A 13786-nucleotide genomic window follows, 5' to 3' on the forward strand; every position below is an offset into this window, starting at 1 on the left:
AGTTCAGTGGTTTCAATATCCGGCTGCAGAGCCGGAGGTTGGGAGTTTGATTTCCCATTGTGTCTCCTGTGAGTACCACCAGCCTGTGTGGCCTTGGGCAAACTGTACAATCCCAGAGCACCCCAGAAGCAAGGAAAGATTAAACCATTTCTGAGTATTTTCTACCTGGAAAACCCTGAAAAGGGTCACCATAAGTTATTTATTCTTTAATGCATTTAAAGTGTTTTTCAAAGACTGCTTAGAAATTATTACACATGTGATTGTTGTTTCAGTGTTGCAATTCATTGTGTTTTGCTTGTATATGTTGTTCATCCATTGGTGTGCCATCTTGGGTGCTGGTACCAGAATAAAGCCAACATAAAAATATCACTCAGTCATTCAATCAAAGCAAAGCAAGGCTTATATACCGGCCCATCACACTCAAAGCACTCTCTGGGCAGTTTACAATTAGGCAGGCTACACATTCCCCATCCCCCTCGAGAGCTGGGTACTAATTTTTAACAATCTCAGAAGGATGGAAGACGGAGTGAACCTTGAGCTGGCATACCTGGGACTGAATCCCCTGGGTTGTGAGCAGAGTTTTGGCTGCAGTACTGCAGTTTAACCACTGCAACCAATCGCTTGCGTCAAGCACAATATAGTTGTCTTCCAATGCCACAAGACTCTTTTATAACTAAAGTGACTGCATGGGGTGGATGGGTAGAAAACACAAAGAAAACACAAAGAAACACCTGGAGATGAAGAATTATTATGTTTAGACTACGTCCCTCCAGAATGCCTCCATCATCATGGCCAGTGGTTACTAGGATATTCTGGCAGTTGTAGTTCAAACAGTGACTTTCACTATTGCAGAAGGCCCACACTATCATCAAGGGCAAGATGAAGAGAGACCCTGATAAGCATCCTGGTTGACTTCCCAGCAACCAATCACAAAGCAAATCAACCTCATGTGCAAGGTACAAGGGGTGTGAAGAGCGCATGCTATTATAAGCAAAAATCTTTCAGCGCTTAGCAGAATTCCTCTTTCTATGTGCTATTTGGATCATTTCATTTGACCCTGACTGTGTGAATGAGTATCAATTTTGGGGGGAAAAGGCAAGTGTGAAGGCACCTTATTCCTCCCCTTTGGAAAAAAAAGAAAGAAAGAAAAACTTGTTAAAAACATTACAAGGCTAATAGGAAGCCGTAGGGTCTGGAGCAGCTTTTCCAAATTGGCAAAAGAAAGTCGCTTCATTACACCCGCCCTCTCTTTTTGGGTTGAAAGGTTCCCCCCATGGAGTCTTTTATTTCCTGGGAACCAGCAATTAAGAAGATCAGGGCTTTAGAAAGGAGAAGAAGGGGGGGGCGGGAATGAAGCGAAGGGAGAAAGCTTGATCACATGCACTCTGTCAAACTTGCTGTGGGCTGCAAAGAAAGAGCTCAAGAGCTTTTAACCAATTCCCTCACAAGAGATCTCCGCTTCTGTTTCGCTCATGATTTTTCTGTGTCTTGGAATTTGTGGGGGGCGAGGGGGGAAACCGAAGTGGAAGGTGGAGGGATGAATAGGAACAAACGCAACCCAAACAAATTTACCAATCGTACGGGCCAAACAAAGAAGTACGTAGACTCTCCACCCCCTTTCGGTTTTCTTCTCTCCTTTTGCTACCTCTAGATATAAGATCTACCTCACTTTGGGGTTTCCTGCAAGAGTTCTTTCATCTAGAGGCAAGGAGGAAAGGAGAGCCTTGATATTGCTTTGTGGGTTCAACCTCAAGGAGCTACCTTCCCAAGATCCGAAAATTCCTACTGCCAAGATAAAGGTTGGTTCCTCACCTTCTTCTCTTTCTGCCTTCCTCTCTAAAGTTGGGGTCCCTGTCTGGGAATCAAACGTTCTTTTTTTCTCCCATCCCTTGATAATTAGCTTGTGTGGGCGAGACGTTTCTAACTTTTTTTCCTGTAATATCAAGAAATGGAAGGTTTTTCAGACAATGTGACTGTTGTATGGGTGGCTAAAGCTGAGTGAGATTTATCCTCACTTGGGTCTACTGGCTGTGGGCAAGGCGTGGACATTCGAAGCAATTTGAGGGCTCTCACATATTTTAGAAGTTCTTCTGTGTTGAGTGTTTTCACTGTTGTTTTATTATTTTCATAAAAAGCTGTTTTTACAGTAAGCTCCTCAAGAAAAACAACGACAGCCAAAAGAGTTACGTTACTATAATTTTAAAGTGTCATACACATGGCACTTTAAAAGACAAAGAGGATCAGGGGAACTGGCTTTTTAAAAGATGGAACTCTTCAAAACAATGCAGTATGTGAATACTCAGTATTACCCTGACCTTATGTTCACTCCTTGGAAGAGTTAATTCTTAGATGACATGGTCCTAGAAACTGGGGACACAACAGTTTAGCATAGCAGTATCACAGCTTGTTTAGCCTGCTATTTGGAGTGCTAAACAGTCTAGTGGTGTGGTGTGCTCTGGCACCAGAGCGTTCTTACCCACACTTCTACTTTTCTGCTGTGGGTAGGATCGCTTTTGGTTTGGATTGCTTCCAGTGTGTGTGTGATGGCTGGAACCGATCCAAAGCAAGCCTTCCTGTTCCAATTTGACAATGTTGTACAGTGGCTTAATAAGCAAGCCACTTCAGGATATTGGCAAATTACTCATTTCCCCTGCTTGGGAAAGAGGGAAAGAGAAGTGAAAAAAAATCTTTGACTGCATTTAGACTATACACAACATAGGTTAGAATTTTGTTTAAAAAAACCTGCCCATTATCAAATCTACAGCGGTGGCTTCAGATGCAAGCAGTTTCTCAACCAGTCCTTTTAAGAGAAGGAAAATAAAAGGTTTATTAAAAAATTTTGTAGAGCTGATGCACTGTATCAGCAGTATCCTACACACATTGAAACTGGTGCATGTATCAGCTGATGTATCAGCTACAGTCTACATACAATGGAAAATAATTGTTTTCCCTGCCCTCTGCTGAGCAGGGTAAATTATTAATTTACCAATATCCTGAAGTGTCTTGTTTATTAAGCCATTTCACAACATTCGTTGTCATTTAGTCGTTTAGTTGTGTCTGACTCTTTGTGACCCCATGGACCAAAGCGTGCCAGGCCCTCCTGTCTTCCACAGCCTCCCGCAGTTGGGTCAAATTCATGTTGGTCGCTTCGATGACACTGTCCAGCCATCTCGTCCTCTGTCGTCCCCTTGTGAGGAAAATGATAGTGAGAGAGAGAGAGGGAGAGAGAGAGAGTGGCCCAAGTACACTGAGTTTTCATGGTTCGGTGGAACTTGAACGTGAACCTCACTGGCTCCTATTTAGCATTCTAATCACTATACTCCATGGACAGTCTTTGTTTCCTGTGTTACGATCTTCAAGGTTGAAATGGAATAATTGTACATTTATGCCCTTGGCATAAATATTCATTTTCCTAAATATAAGAACATAAGAAGAGCCCTGATGGATCAGGCCAACGGCCCTTCTAGTCCAGCTTCCTGTGTCTCACCGTGGCCCCCATCGGATGCCTCTGGGAGCACAGGAGTCAACTAGAAACCTGTCTCCTGATACCCCTCCCCTGCATCTGGCATTTTGAACTACCCTCCTTTTAAGCCTAGAGATTGTACATCCCTATCATGCATTTGAGCACATCATAGTTTGGATATTCCTGGAGATACGTGGATTTTGTGTGCGTCATGCTCATTTAACTCTAGCTTACATCTGATTTCACGTGAAGCAGTGTAATTCCAAGACACTTGTGAGGGCTGAGCCCAAATAGATATTAAAGGAAATGTGTATTTACTTCAGCCAATGCATTTTTCTCCCGCCGTTGGATTTCCTCAGTGATGCGTGCTTGAATAACCAAACTTCCAATGACCAATCACAAAACAAACCACATTAAACGCAAGATGCACCCCTGAGGAAAGTCCCATACTGTAACAAATAGATTATTTCACTATACAAGGGTGCACTGTTGCCAAATTTGGGTTGTAATTGCATCACCTAGTTGAAGGCGTGAGTCAAGCTTAATACGAAACTGACATCATCATTAGTATTTTGAAGATATTATGGTGTGGACCTTAAGCAAAATCATTAAGATCAGCATTAGAACTGGAAAGGAAAGTTATAAACGAAAGGAGACATTTTTGTAGTTTACCCAACTTTCAGCCAACTTTGTACACTATGGATTAAACAATGAACTGGGCCTCTGGATGCACATCTGACACATTTGGCCCCCAAGCGTATTTGAAGAAATGATTGCCCCAAAGTTAGAAAAGTGCCATGATGTTGACAGTCTCTAGTCCTAAAACAGAAGAACGTTTAGTTTTAAAAGTGATGGCGTAAAATAACTAACTGCATTTAACATTTGAAGCAGACCTCATTGAGCTCAGAGTTTTAAGTATCTGGCCATGGAGCCAGAGGTTGGGGGTTTGATTCCCCACTCGGCCTCCCTCTTTCATCTATAGGGTCCCTTCCAGCTTTGCAGTTCTAAGATGCTAACAAGCCTTCAAACGTCTTTAATTCTTTCCTCCTCTTTCCTTCCTCTTCTTCTTCAACATGTGCACATAAACACACGCACACCAAATCTATATCAGTGAAAGAGATTTGATCTAAGATTAATTACAATCACTAGATGTAAAGTAAGAATGCTGGTAATTTTAAAGCAGAAACCACTAAATTATTGTTCTGTGAGATATAGTTATCCAAAGACACCTACAATCCCAAAATATCCAAATAAGGGAAGCTGGGGATAAATCTATTACATTTCTTTTCTGTCAGTTTCTGGCTCTTCCCAACCTAAATCGTCCACTCCAAACTTTGAGAATTTTTCTAGACCAAATATTTCAATTTGTCCTTAACATGGGGCATTTTTAAATTAAATAAAAATGTAAATACATTTATCTGTGCATCTCTATGCATATTTTTTTTCAACCACTACTTTGCCCAATGCATTAGCCCATATCCTATTAGTTATACTTGCCGATGTAACAGCCAACACACACTTTGGCAACAAATGGTCACAAGTCACATGATTTAGTTTTCTACAGCAAATGGCAAGGCTGATTTTTAATTCGTGGCAATTTATTGCAGAGATTTGTGCTAATTATATTATGGAGGCACAAGAATGAACAGGATTTTGGACAGTAATTGTGCAATGTGTAGCCTGCATAATTGAATTATAAATCACGCAGAAAGTGCTCCACTATAGGGTAGGATATAAGCAACACACTTTGCTTTTTTTCCTTTGCTTTTTTCCAAGTCATTTTCCTAATATAGCACATTTTAATGTCACCTTCACTAACACAGACCTATCTGTGTGCACTTTATAATAATGTACCCACTTTTATGTACATATTTTCAATGGACAACTGCAGTAAAAAAATTGGAGAATTCTGGACGTTTGCACTTATCTAAAGGTTTGTGTATTTACTGAAGGTGAAAAACCAAGTAAACTTACAGGTAAAATGGGAATGTTAAAAAAAATACAGTGTATCCTTAGAGAAAGCTGCCTACTCTAACAAAGTTGTTAACAGTAATATCAGTATCCAGGTACTTTACACGTTATAGGACAGATCACTGCTTGCCAACATGTTACAGAGAAGAAGCATGGAAGGGAAGCAATGGCTGAAATCCTGTTGCTTAGTGAACCCCTCTGGAGTAGACCCATTGAATCAGTGAGTATTTGATGAGTAAATTCCTTTGAAAGTTCCCCTGATTAAATAGGCCTACTCCAATTGCTGCTTTGGTGGGACGTGGGGGCGCTGCAGGCTAAACCGCAGAAGCCTCTGTGCTGTGGGGTCAGAAGACCAGCAATCATAAGATCGAATCCATGTGATGGAGTGAGCGCCTGTCGCTTGTCCCAGCTCCTGCCAACCTAGCAGTTCGAAAGCATGCAAATGCGGGTAGATAAATAGATTCCACCTCGGTGGGAAGGTAAAATGGCGTTCCCTAGTCACACTGGCCATGTGACAATGGAAACAGTCTTCGGACAAGCTCTGGCTCTACGAAAACGGGATGAGCACCACCCCCTAGAGTCAGACACGACTGGACTAAAAAAATGAAAAGGGGAACCTTTACCTTTACCTTACCAATTGCTGCTTAGGCCAATTTGAATCAGTGGAACTTTCAGAGGAGCTGAATCACTAAATCCCCACTAATTCAATGGGTCTGCTGTAATGTGACTTACTACACTACGCAACAGAATTTCAGCCGTATGTGATTATTTCAGTTCCACATGCTTAAGCCGAAGGCTGAGTTTCACTAGGCCATGGAAACCAGGGGGTTGTACCAAAGGATTCTTGCAAAAGCTGGGTTGCAAAGAGGAAATCAAATGAAAGATGAGAGATGTTGCAGGGCGGGAAGGAGAGCCAAGTGTATGGGCCAACAAGACAGAAAGGGTGGGTGGTTTTGAAGGAGCAGAAGACTTTCAGGAAATGAAGAGTTTGGGGACTAAAAGAATTCAGATCATTATCAGAAATGTATGGGTACATAGGGTGAGGAAAGGCATATTCATAGACCTCTTTGTGGTCTAAACAGAAGTAGTACTATTTGCTTACTTGCTTGTTGCCTCCCACCACATAGGGGACTCAGGGGGACTCACAAAAATTAAAATAATACAATAAGAACAGTTAAAAATGCCACACAAAGCACATAAACATTAAACATTAATTAAACCATCAGTCCCAAAACAGAGTGACAGTAACATTACTTGGCCTCTGAACAGGTTCCCTAGTGTCTCTGAATCAGTCCCTGGACCAGAAATAATCTTTTCCCTCACCTGTTACTCATGCAGAAACACACGGGGCAGAGTAACATCTTCTGAGCAGAAACCATTCAGGTTCTTGTACAGTATATACCTGGTAGTACCTTTCTGGTGAAGTGGGTGCCCTAAAATGTACTCACACATATGCACTTATTTATTTATTTATTTATTTATTTATTTATTTATTTATTTATTTATTTATTTATTTATTTATTTATTTATTTTATTTTAATTTAATTTAATTTAATTTAATTTAATTTAATTTAATTTAATTTATATGCCGCCCACACTACCCAGAGGTCTACAGAGGTGTTCTGGAGTTTGACTCATTAGACTGATACGCCCCGCAAAGGATACTCAGTTTTTGTACCTTTGAATAACATGTTATTATTTGTTTGATGGATCAAACCATTCAAAAAAATGAAATAAAATACAATCCCCTTTTGAGAGTAGTCATAAAGGCACAAATGATTTGACTGACAGCTAAATCCCATGTGGCTTATTGTGATGTCTTTCAGACTGATTGAAAGGGAATGATAAGATGGAGAATTCATCCAAAGAAAACACTCATTTCTTCTCAAAAAATGCAGTGCTCTCCACCGACAGGTCATCTTCAAGATCAGAGTCTTCAGCTTCGAAGGAGAAAGGAGCTTTCTGTGGTGGAATGAAGGTATTTTAATAATAACAATTACTGTTTAATGATGATAATGATGATGATGATGATAAACAGCTATGGGCCATCAAGTTCCTTTCCAGGGCTTTCTTCCAAGCATAAAGTACTTGGAAGTGGTTCACCAGTCCCTCCTTCTGGAGATGTTCTAGGACTAGCTGGCTGTTCTTCTAGAAGGCACAGTGGGGAAGGCGTAACTCAGTGAGCTGTTCAGCCAGTCAGGCTAGTGATTGTGAAACTAGCTGTTATGAAGATGTTGTTGCTCTTTACCACCGATTCCATTATTATCCTTATTAAAGATGCCATTTTCAGATTCCTCTGGACTACTAACCCCACAATCTTCCATTTTGGGAGTTCTCCCTGACAGACAAACAGACATGTGGCAGATGTGGCTCGCCTGGGAGAAAGGCCTTCGATAGAAGGCTTTGAGACTGAACTAGGCCTAGTTTCACCCAAGCTTCCTGTTCCTGCTCTGGGGCTACCTGGCAGCTTTCTTTCTGAACAGGCCTAGCACAGCTTCAGAGCCTTTCAGTTGAGGGATTTCTCACATGAGACATATTTAGGTGTTTGCCTATCAGGTAGAACTCCCAGAATGGAGGATTATTTGATTTGTAGTCTGAGAACTTTGAAAATTCCCTCTCTAATCCTTAGATTATTCAGTACAGCTTCTTCTTTTTGCGGTGTCATAAGAATTTCAAAGATTCATTTTGAAGGGGCAGTTTTAAGTACGGTAATTTCAGAACTACTTGCAGAATTTTTCATCATAGAATGTTTTCCTCTAGTAGAATTCTGTGCATGTCCGGACGTGGGAAGTTGGAGTGGTCTGCTTCGTGTTTAAAAGTTTCTTGCCTTTAGTGCAATCTCTTTTATCTCTCACTTAAATGATCCTTCCATTCACACTGACTTTTTTCTCCCATGAGAAAAAAGATCCGGAAAGGTCTTTGGATTGCCCCAATTTGTCCCCTTTCAACTAATTGTACTCCTCTTCCTGCCCCTTTCCCCATTTTTTTATTTGTTTGTTTGTTTGTTTGTTTGTTTATTGAATTTGTACCCTGCCCATTTAGTCCACAAGTGTCATTCAGTAGCCAATGGCAAAGTTCCTTTTTTAGCTTGCTAAATAAAGTAAATAAAGTAAGTGACATAGCGGAATAGCAAGACATCTAACTAGCATGGCGCACATAATGCCACCAATGTACCTAATTTATCTAGAATAGCACTGCATCATTAGGAATATATTAAAAAATTTAAGCGGTAGAGTGGGATCTCCATCATAAGTTTCAAATGCTACAACACACCAAATACATCATAGGTTAACACAGCTAGATATGGGCATGAACTGGTTCGTCCCAGTTCGTCCCATTTCATAAAGGCGGTAGGTAGTGCAGGTGTTGCTGCTCCCCGCTCCAACTGCTCTTCCTCAAACAGCCACTCACCAGTCCCTGCTTGCTTGTTTTTTCCACCTCCCTGGCTGATCTCCCAGTCACAAGCAAGAGCACAGAGTTCTCTGCCCTGCCCTTTTCTCTGAGTGGCAGATCAGTCAGGAGGGCGGGGCAGAGGAGCCTGAGCTACTGCCGGGACCAGAAGATCAGTTGAGGAGGTGCAAGAAGCTACCACACTGGGCCTGATGAGTGGTTTATTGAGCCAGAGGAAGGGCGGAGGGGGGGGGCAGCAGCACCTGTAGCGCCTTTGTGAACTGGGATGAACCAATTTATGCCCATCCCTACCTGTAACCCTAGTACTGTACTAAAAAGGAGCAGGACAGATCTAAAAGGGGGTGAGATGGACCACTCTAAGTCAAACGTAAGAACATAAGAAGAGCCCTGCTGGATCAGGCCAAGGGCCCCTCTAGCCCAGCTTCCTGTATCTCACCGTGGCCCCACCAGATGCCTCTGGGAGCACACGAGACAACAAGAGATGTGTCTCCTGATACCCCTCCCCTGCATCTGGCATTTGGAGGTACCTTCCTTTTAAGCCCCTTTTAAAGGCATCTAGGCCAGAGGCCATCACCACATCCTGTGGCAAGGAGTTCCACAAACTAACAACACACTGGGTAAAGAACATGTGGGGACACCATAAACCAAACACCCTGCCTCTCAATTAAGACTCAGTAGACCAGGAGTGTACCTCAGAGGTTGGGGTAACATCCAGATGGACAGTTGTTCTGCCTGCATTGCTTGTAGACCAGGCCTCCGTTGTCAGAGAGCAGATCTGTCAAGACCTTGGTAGATCAAGCCTAACCAGGGGTCAGTAGAGCAGGCCATCATGAATTACAGAAGTTAATATGTCGGTCCAGCTCCGGAGCCGTGAATCAGGCATTAGCCCCAAAGTATAAAGCAGCAACACCTCAGTCTTCAAAACAGCACACATTTCTTTACATGTGAATTGTTGTGTGTGTGGAAAAATTGTACAACATCCCCTCTCTCAAAAAACAAAACAAAAAAAACCCCTCTGCATACCAATGTTCATTCATTTTCCCAGAAGCCATTGCTATCTGAATTCCAAGAGTCCAGTACCTGTTGGCACAAGGAGAAACCGAATCTTCTCCAAGTCCCTGGGCAGACTGGCACTTAACTACATCTCTTGCTTAGAGAATTAAAAGCAAGTTGTGTTCATTAAACTTGCATTACCGGACAAATAAGATCATTCCACCCTCTGCCAGCTTCACTGGTAATCCGATTCCCTCACTGAATAAACCCTTCAGTTGCCACTGAGCCATTAAGGAAGCGGCTTATTGCCTCCAAAAATAGACAGACACTCGTATTAGCACAACAGCAATTTCCCTGGGATTGGCATTTTCTCTGAACTGAATTTTGGGTTGCTAACCAACCAAAGGATGTAGGAGTTTGGTGCTTCCCATCTCAGCCATTTCCAGTAGATGTGAAGCAGGGGTTGTAACCTTGTGGCCTGTGGGTTGGAAGTGGGCCCAAGGCTGTTTTTATGGTCCTGAAGCCAATTGGGGGGGGGGGAAGGTGAATGAAGTTAATTGTCAATCTGGTTAAACAAACTGTACTTCCCACCTTACCTCTTTAATACTCAACAGGGGGCAATGGTGTTATTTATTTATTTATTTATTTATTTATTTATTTATTTATTTATTTATTTATTTGCCTACCGACCGACCGACCGACCGACCGACCGACCGACCGACCGACCTACCTACCTACCTACCTACCTACCTACCTGACTCTCATTAAAAAGGACCCAAGGTTGCTTACAACATTAAACACACACACACACACACACACACACACACACACACACACACACACACACACACACTGTCTTTGGTACTTTGCTGTTCTTCTGGAGCTAAGATCTTTTGAGGAGATTGAAGAGACCATGATGGAGTCTCATTGTACAAAGAAGGCCAAAGTGGGGGGGAAATGGCTGGAACAGAAAGATTGCTCCAGACCCTCCTTATGAGGTTGTCCCCTGTTCACACCAGATACTGAATCCCATTGTTTCTTCTTTTTTCCTCCCCAGATTTTTCTTTGTGCATTATCGTTTGTTTACTTTGCAAAAGCTCTCTCAGGAAGCTACTTGAAAAGTACCATCACCCAAATCGAAAGAAGATTTGATATCCCTTCGTCTCTGGTTGGTCTCATAGATGGGAGTTTTGAGATTGGTAAGCCCCACATGCAAAGATTTTACTGGCCTTATAACTTGAAAAGGGTGCATTAACTTTGTTGCAGAGTTTTAAATTTCTGGTAAAAATTTCTTTTGCTACATGGTAGAAGTATAGAGATCCATAAAGGTGAATAGCTTCAAATTCCCTAGACAGTCCACCCCTTTCTCATGAACTGGCAGTTATAGTCTCAATACTCTGAGACAGTAGAAAGAATAAAAATGTTTTAATTACTTAAAGTTGTAAATAGATCAACAGCAAAACAAACAAACACTGCTTCCAGTAGACTAAAGAAAGGGAAAAGAACACTTAGCAGAGAGGTGGAGCTCTCTTTGAATTCAGAGATGGGAGGCAACAATTGGTTAGTGCTGGATGGATTGACAGTCACCCCATCCAGAAAGGTCCTTCCCGGTCAAACAAACTACAGGTAGCATGCGGGTTTATAAAAATTCTAACCAGCTTTTCTTATAGACATTCTTCACAGTCTGTGATCTTCCCATGTTTCTTGAAGGGAATCTTTTAATAATCATTCTGGTGAGCTACTTTGGAGCCAGACTTCATCGGCCAAAGATAATTGGAGTTGGTTGCCTCATAATGTCATTTGGAACGTTCCTGATAGCCATGCCACAGTTCTTCATGGGTCGGTAAGTAGACCATTGCTTGTAATTAAAAATCTCAGTCTTCTAAAATACCAAAGATGTCCATACCTTCAAAACAGTGTATTATAAAACTGCCTGCTAATACAGTATGATGATGAGGATGAGGATGGCAACCGGTAGGGGACACGGTTTCTCGCCAACAATGGATTCCAGTTCCCTTGCACACAATGCAGAGTTGCACAGATATTATTTTTCTGTTTCTGTACTACAGCAATTCTAATTAACCGTCTTTCAATAGATTTGAGGGCTCATGGCGAACAATCCATGATTACTTGGGTAGGAATGATGAGGTAATACCAGGCATGTCCAGATAGGGTTAGGAAACAATCCTGCCTGACGCTTTGGAATGCTGCTGCTGATCGAGCTAATGATATTGGGTTAAATGGATCAATGATGTGACCTATATTTTTATGTTGCTAACGAAATAATATCGAAAGAATCTAAAGCAATTCAAATGTGTTACAACCGTTTAGAACACTTTAAAGCAGTTTAACAATTCAAGCAAAGCAGATAGCACAAAACTGGAAGACTGGAAACCAGGAGATGTTCTCCCTCCGTCTTGAATGCTGAGATGAACAGTTTCATTTTAACTTGGCATTGGAATAAAGGAAGGCATTGTGCAACCAAGGACCTATTGCTGGTAAAGCCTTCTCCTATCCCTCTGTGATCCCTGGTATTACTTGGTGGTCTCCAGTATGTAGGTTGTACTGACTGCAATTCAGTGTTCACACTGACAGCTGTGCAAATGAGATTCAACAAAATTATGGGTCTACCATAGTTGGTGTAGAGTTGGAAACATCCTTGATCTCTCCTAGAGGATGAAATGATCTTCAGACATAGCCTCCAGCTCCTAAAAGGGGAGATTTCAGTTGAACATTATACAAAGTGTATTGGTAGTAAGAACAAGTACAAAAATGGGATTAATGAACTAAAGTTGAGAAAGGCAAATTTTGGAAGCTGTTTTCTTTCCCAGACTTACCATAGTTGTATTGCTGTCCAGTTGATCTCTGCCACTGCAGTTGCTGCCAAAATGTTGAGGCAGCTCTGGAAGCTGCCTCTTTTGGGCAGGAGCGCACTGGAGTAAGGTAAAGGTAAAGGTTCCCCTTGACATTTAGACCAGTTGTGTCCGACTCTAGGGGGTGGTGCTCATCCCCATTTCCAAGAAACAGCATTTGTCCGAAGACAGTTTCCGTGGTCATGTAGCCAGCCCAACTAGACACGGAACACCGTGACCTTCCCACCGAGGTGGTACCTATTTATCTACTCGCATTTACATGCTTTCGAACTGCTAGGTTGGCAGGAGCTGGGACAAGCGACGGGAGGTTCCTCCGTCGTGTGGATTCGATCTTATGACGGCTGGTCTTCTGACCCTGCAGCCCAGAGGCTTCTGTGGTTTAACCCGCAGCGACACCACGTCCCCACACCGGAGTAAACTACAAAAAAGCTCTATGTGATCACAACACAGAGCCTCTTACCATAGACAGCATTGTTTTAATTAATAGCACTAGTAAACGTGTCCTTTCCTTGCTCTTTATTTCCTGCTTCAACATCTTGAGAACCGGTCTTAAAATCAAAAAGACTCAGCAATAAGTTAGAAGTGCTATTCCCCCCCCCCCCCTTAGATTTTAACAGGCAGGATGCCTATAAGGAAACTGTTGGTTTTTACACAGCTATAGGTATGAGGTATTTTCTTCCACCTCCAATTCAACTGTCAGCATCTCCCCATGTCTACAGGATCAAAACCAAATACCACTCTCAGTCTTGGAAAGATCTCAAGCCAAAAGTCATGCAGGTAAGAACAGTATGTCTGTCTGTGTATTAAAATGATGCTATAGTTTGCAGTCTGTATAACAGGCGTGTGCAGAGGCATAGGGAATTCTGGAAGCAGTGGTCCCAAAACATAAATCTGCACACCAGTAAGGCATACAGGTATACACATATGCAGGTATATAGGTGTATGTCTGAGCGTAGGTATGCATATAGAGTGCCTGGAATCCGATTGTTGGCTTACTCATGTGTAGATGAAACTGTGAGATGAAGTGTAAATTTGAGAGTAATTAATGCAAAACTGTTCATATTCTTCACTGAAT

At 42.1% G+C, this 13786-nt stretch overlaps 1 protein-coding gene across 1 annotated transcript in view; it reads left to right on the top strand.

Moving 5' to 3' along the window:
- The first annotated feature begins 1399 nt into the window (after window positions 1-1399).
- SLCO1C1 (solute carrier organic anion transporter family member 1C1) overlaps window positions 1400-13786 on the top strand; it is a 39961-nt gene continuing 27574 nt past the window's right edge. The window contains exons 1-5 of the mRNA XM_072999741.2: window positions 1400-1799; window positions 7261-7412; window positions 10896-11037; window positions 11549-11681; window positions 13367-13488. Of these exons, the coding sequence (XP_072855842.1) occupies window positions 7284-7412; window positions 10896-11037; window positions 11549-11681; window positions 13367-13488 (526 nt within the window). The 5' untranslated portion in view covers window positions 1400-1799; window positions 7261-7283. The remainder of the gene's footprint in view (window positions 1800-7260; window positions 7413-10895; window positions 11038-11548; window positions 11682-13366; window positions 13489-13786) is intronic.

This window comes from Pogona vitticeps, chromosome 5 (assembly GCF_051106095.1).
Source record: "Pogona vitticeps strain Pit_001003342236 chromosome 5, PviZW2.1, whole genome shotgun sequence".
Classification (NCBI taxonomy): domain Eukaryota; kingdom Metazoa; phylum Chordata; class Lepidosauria; order Squamata; family Agamidae; genus Pogona; species Pogona vitticeps.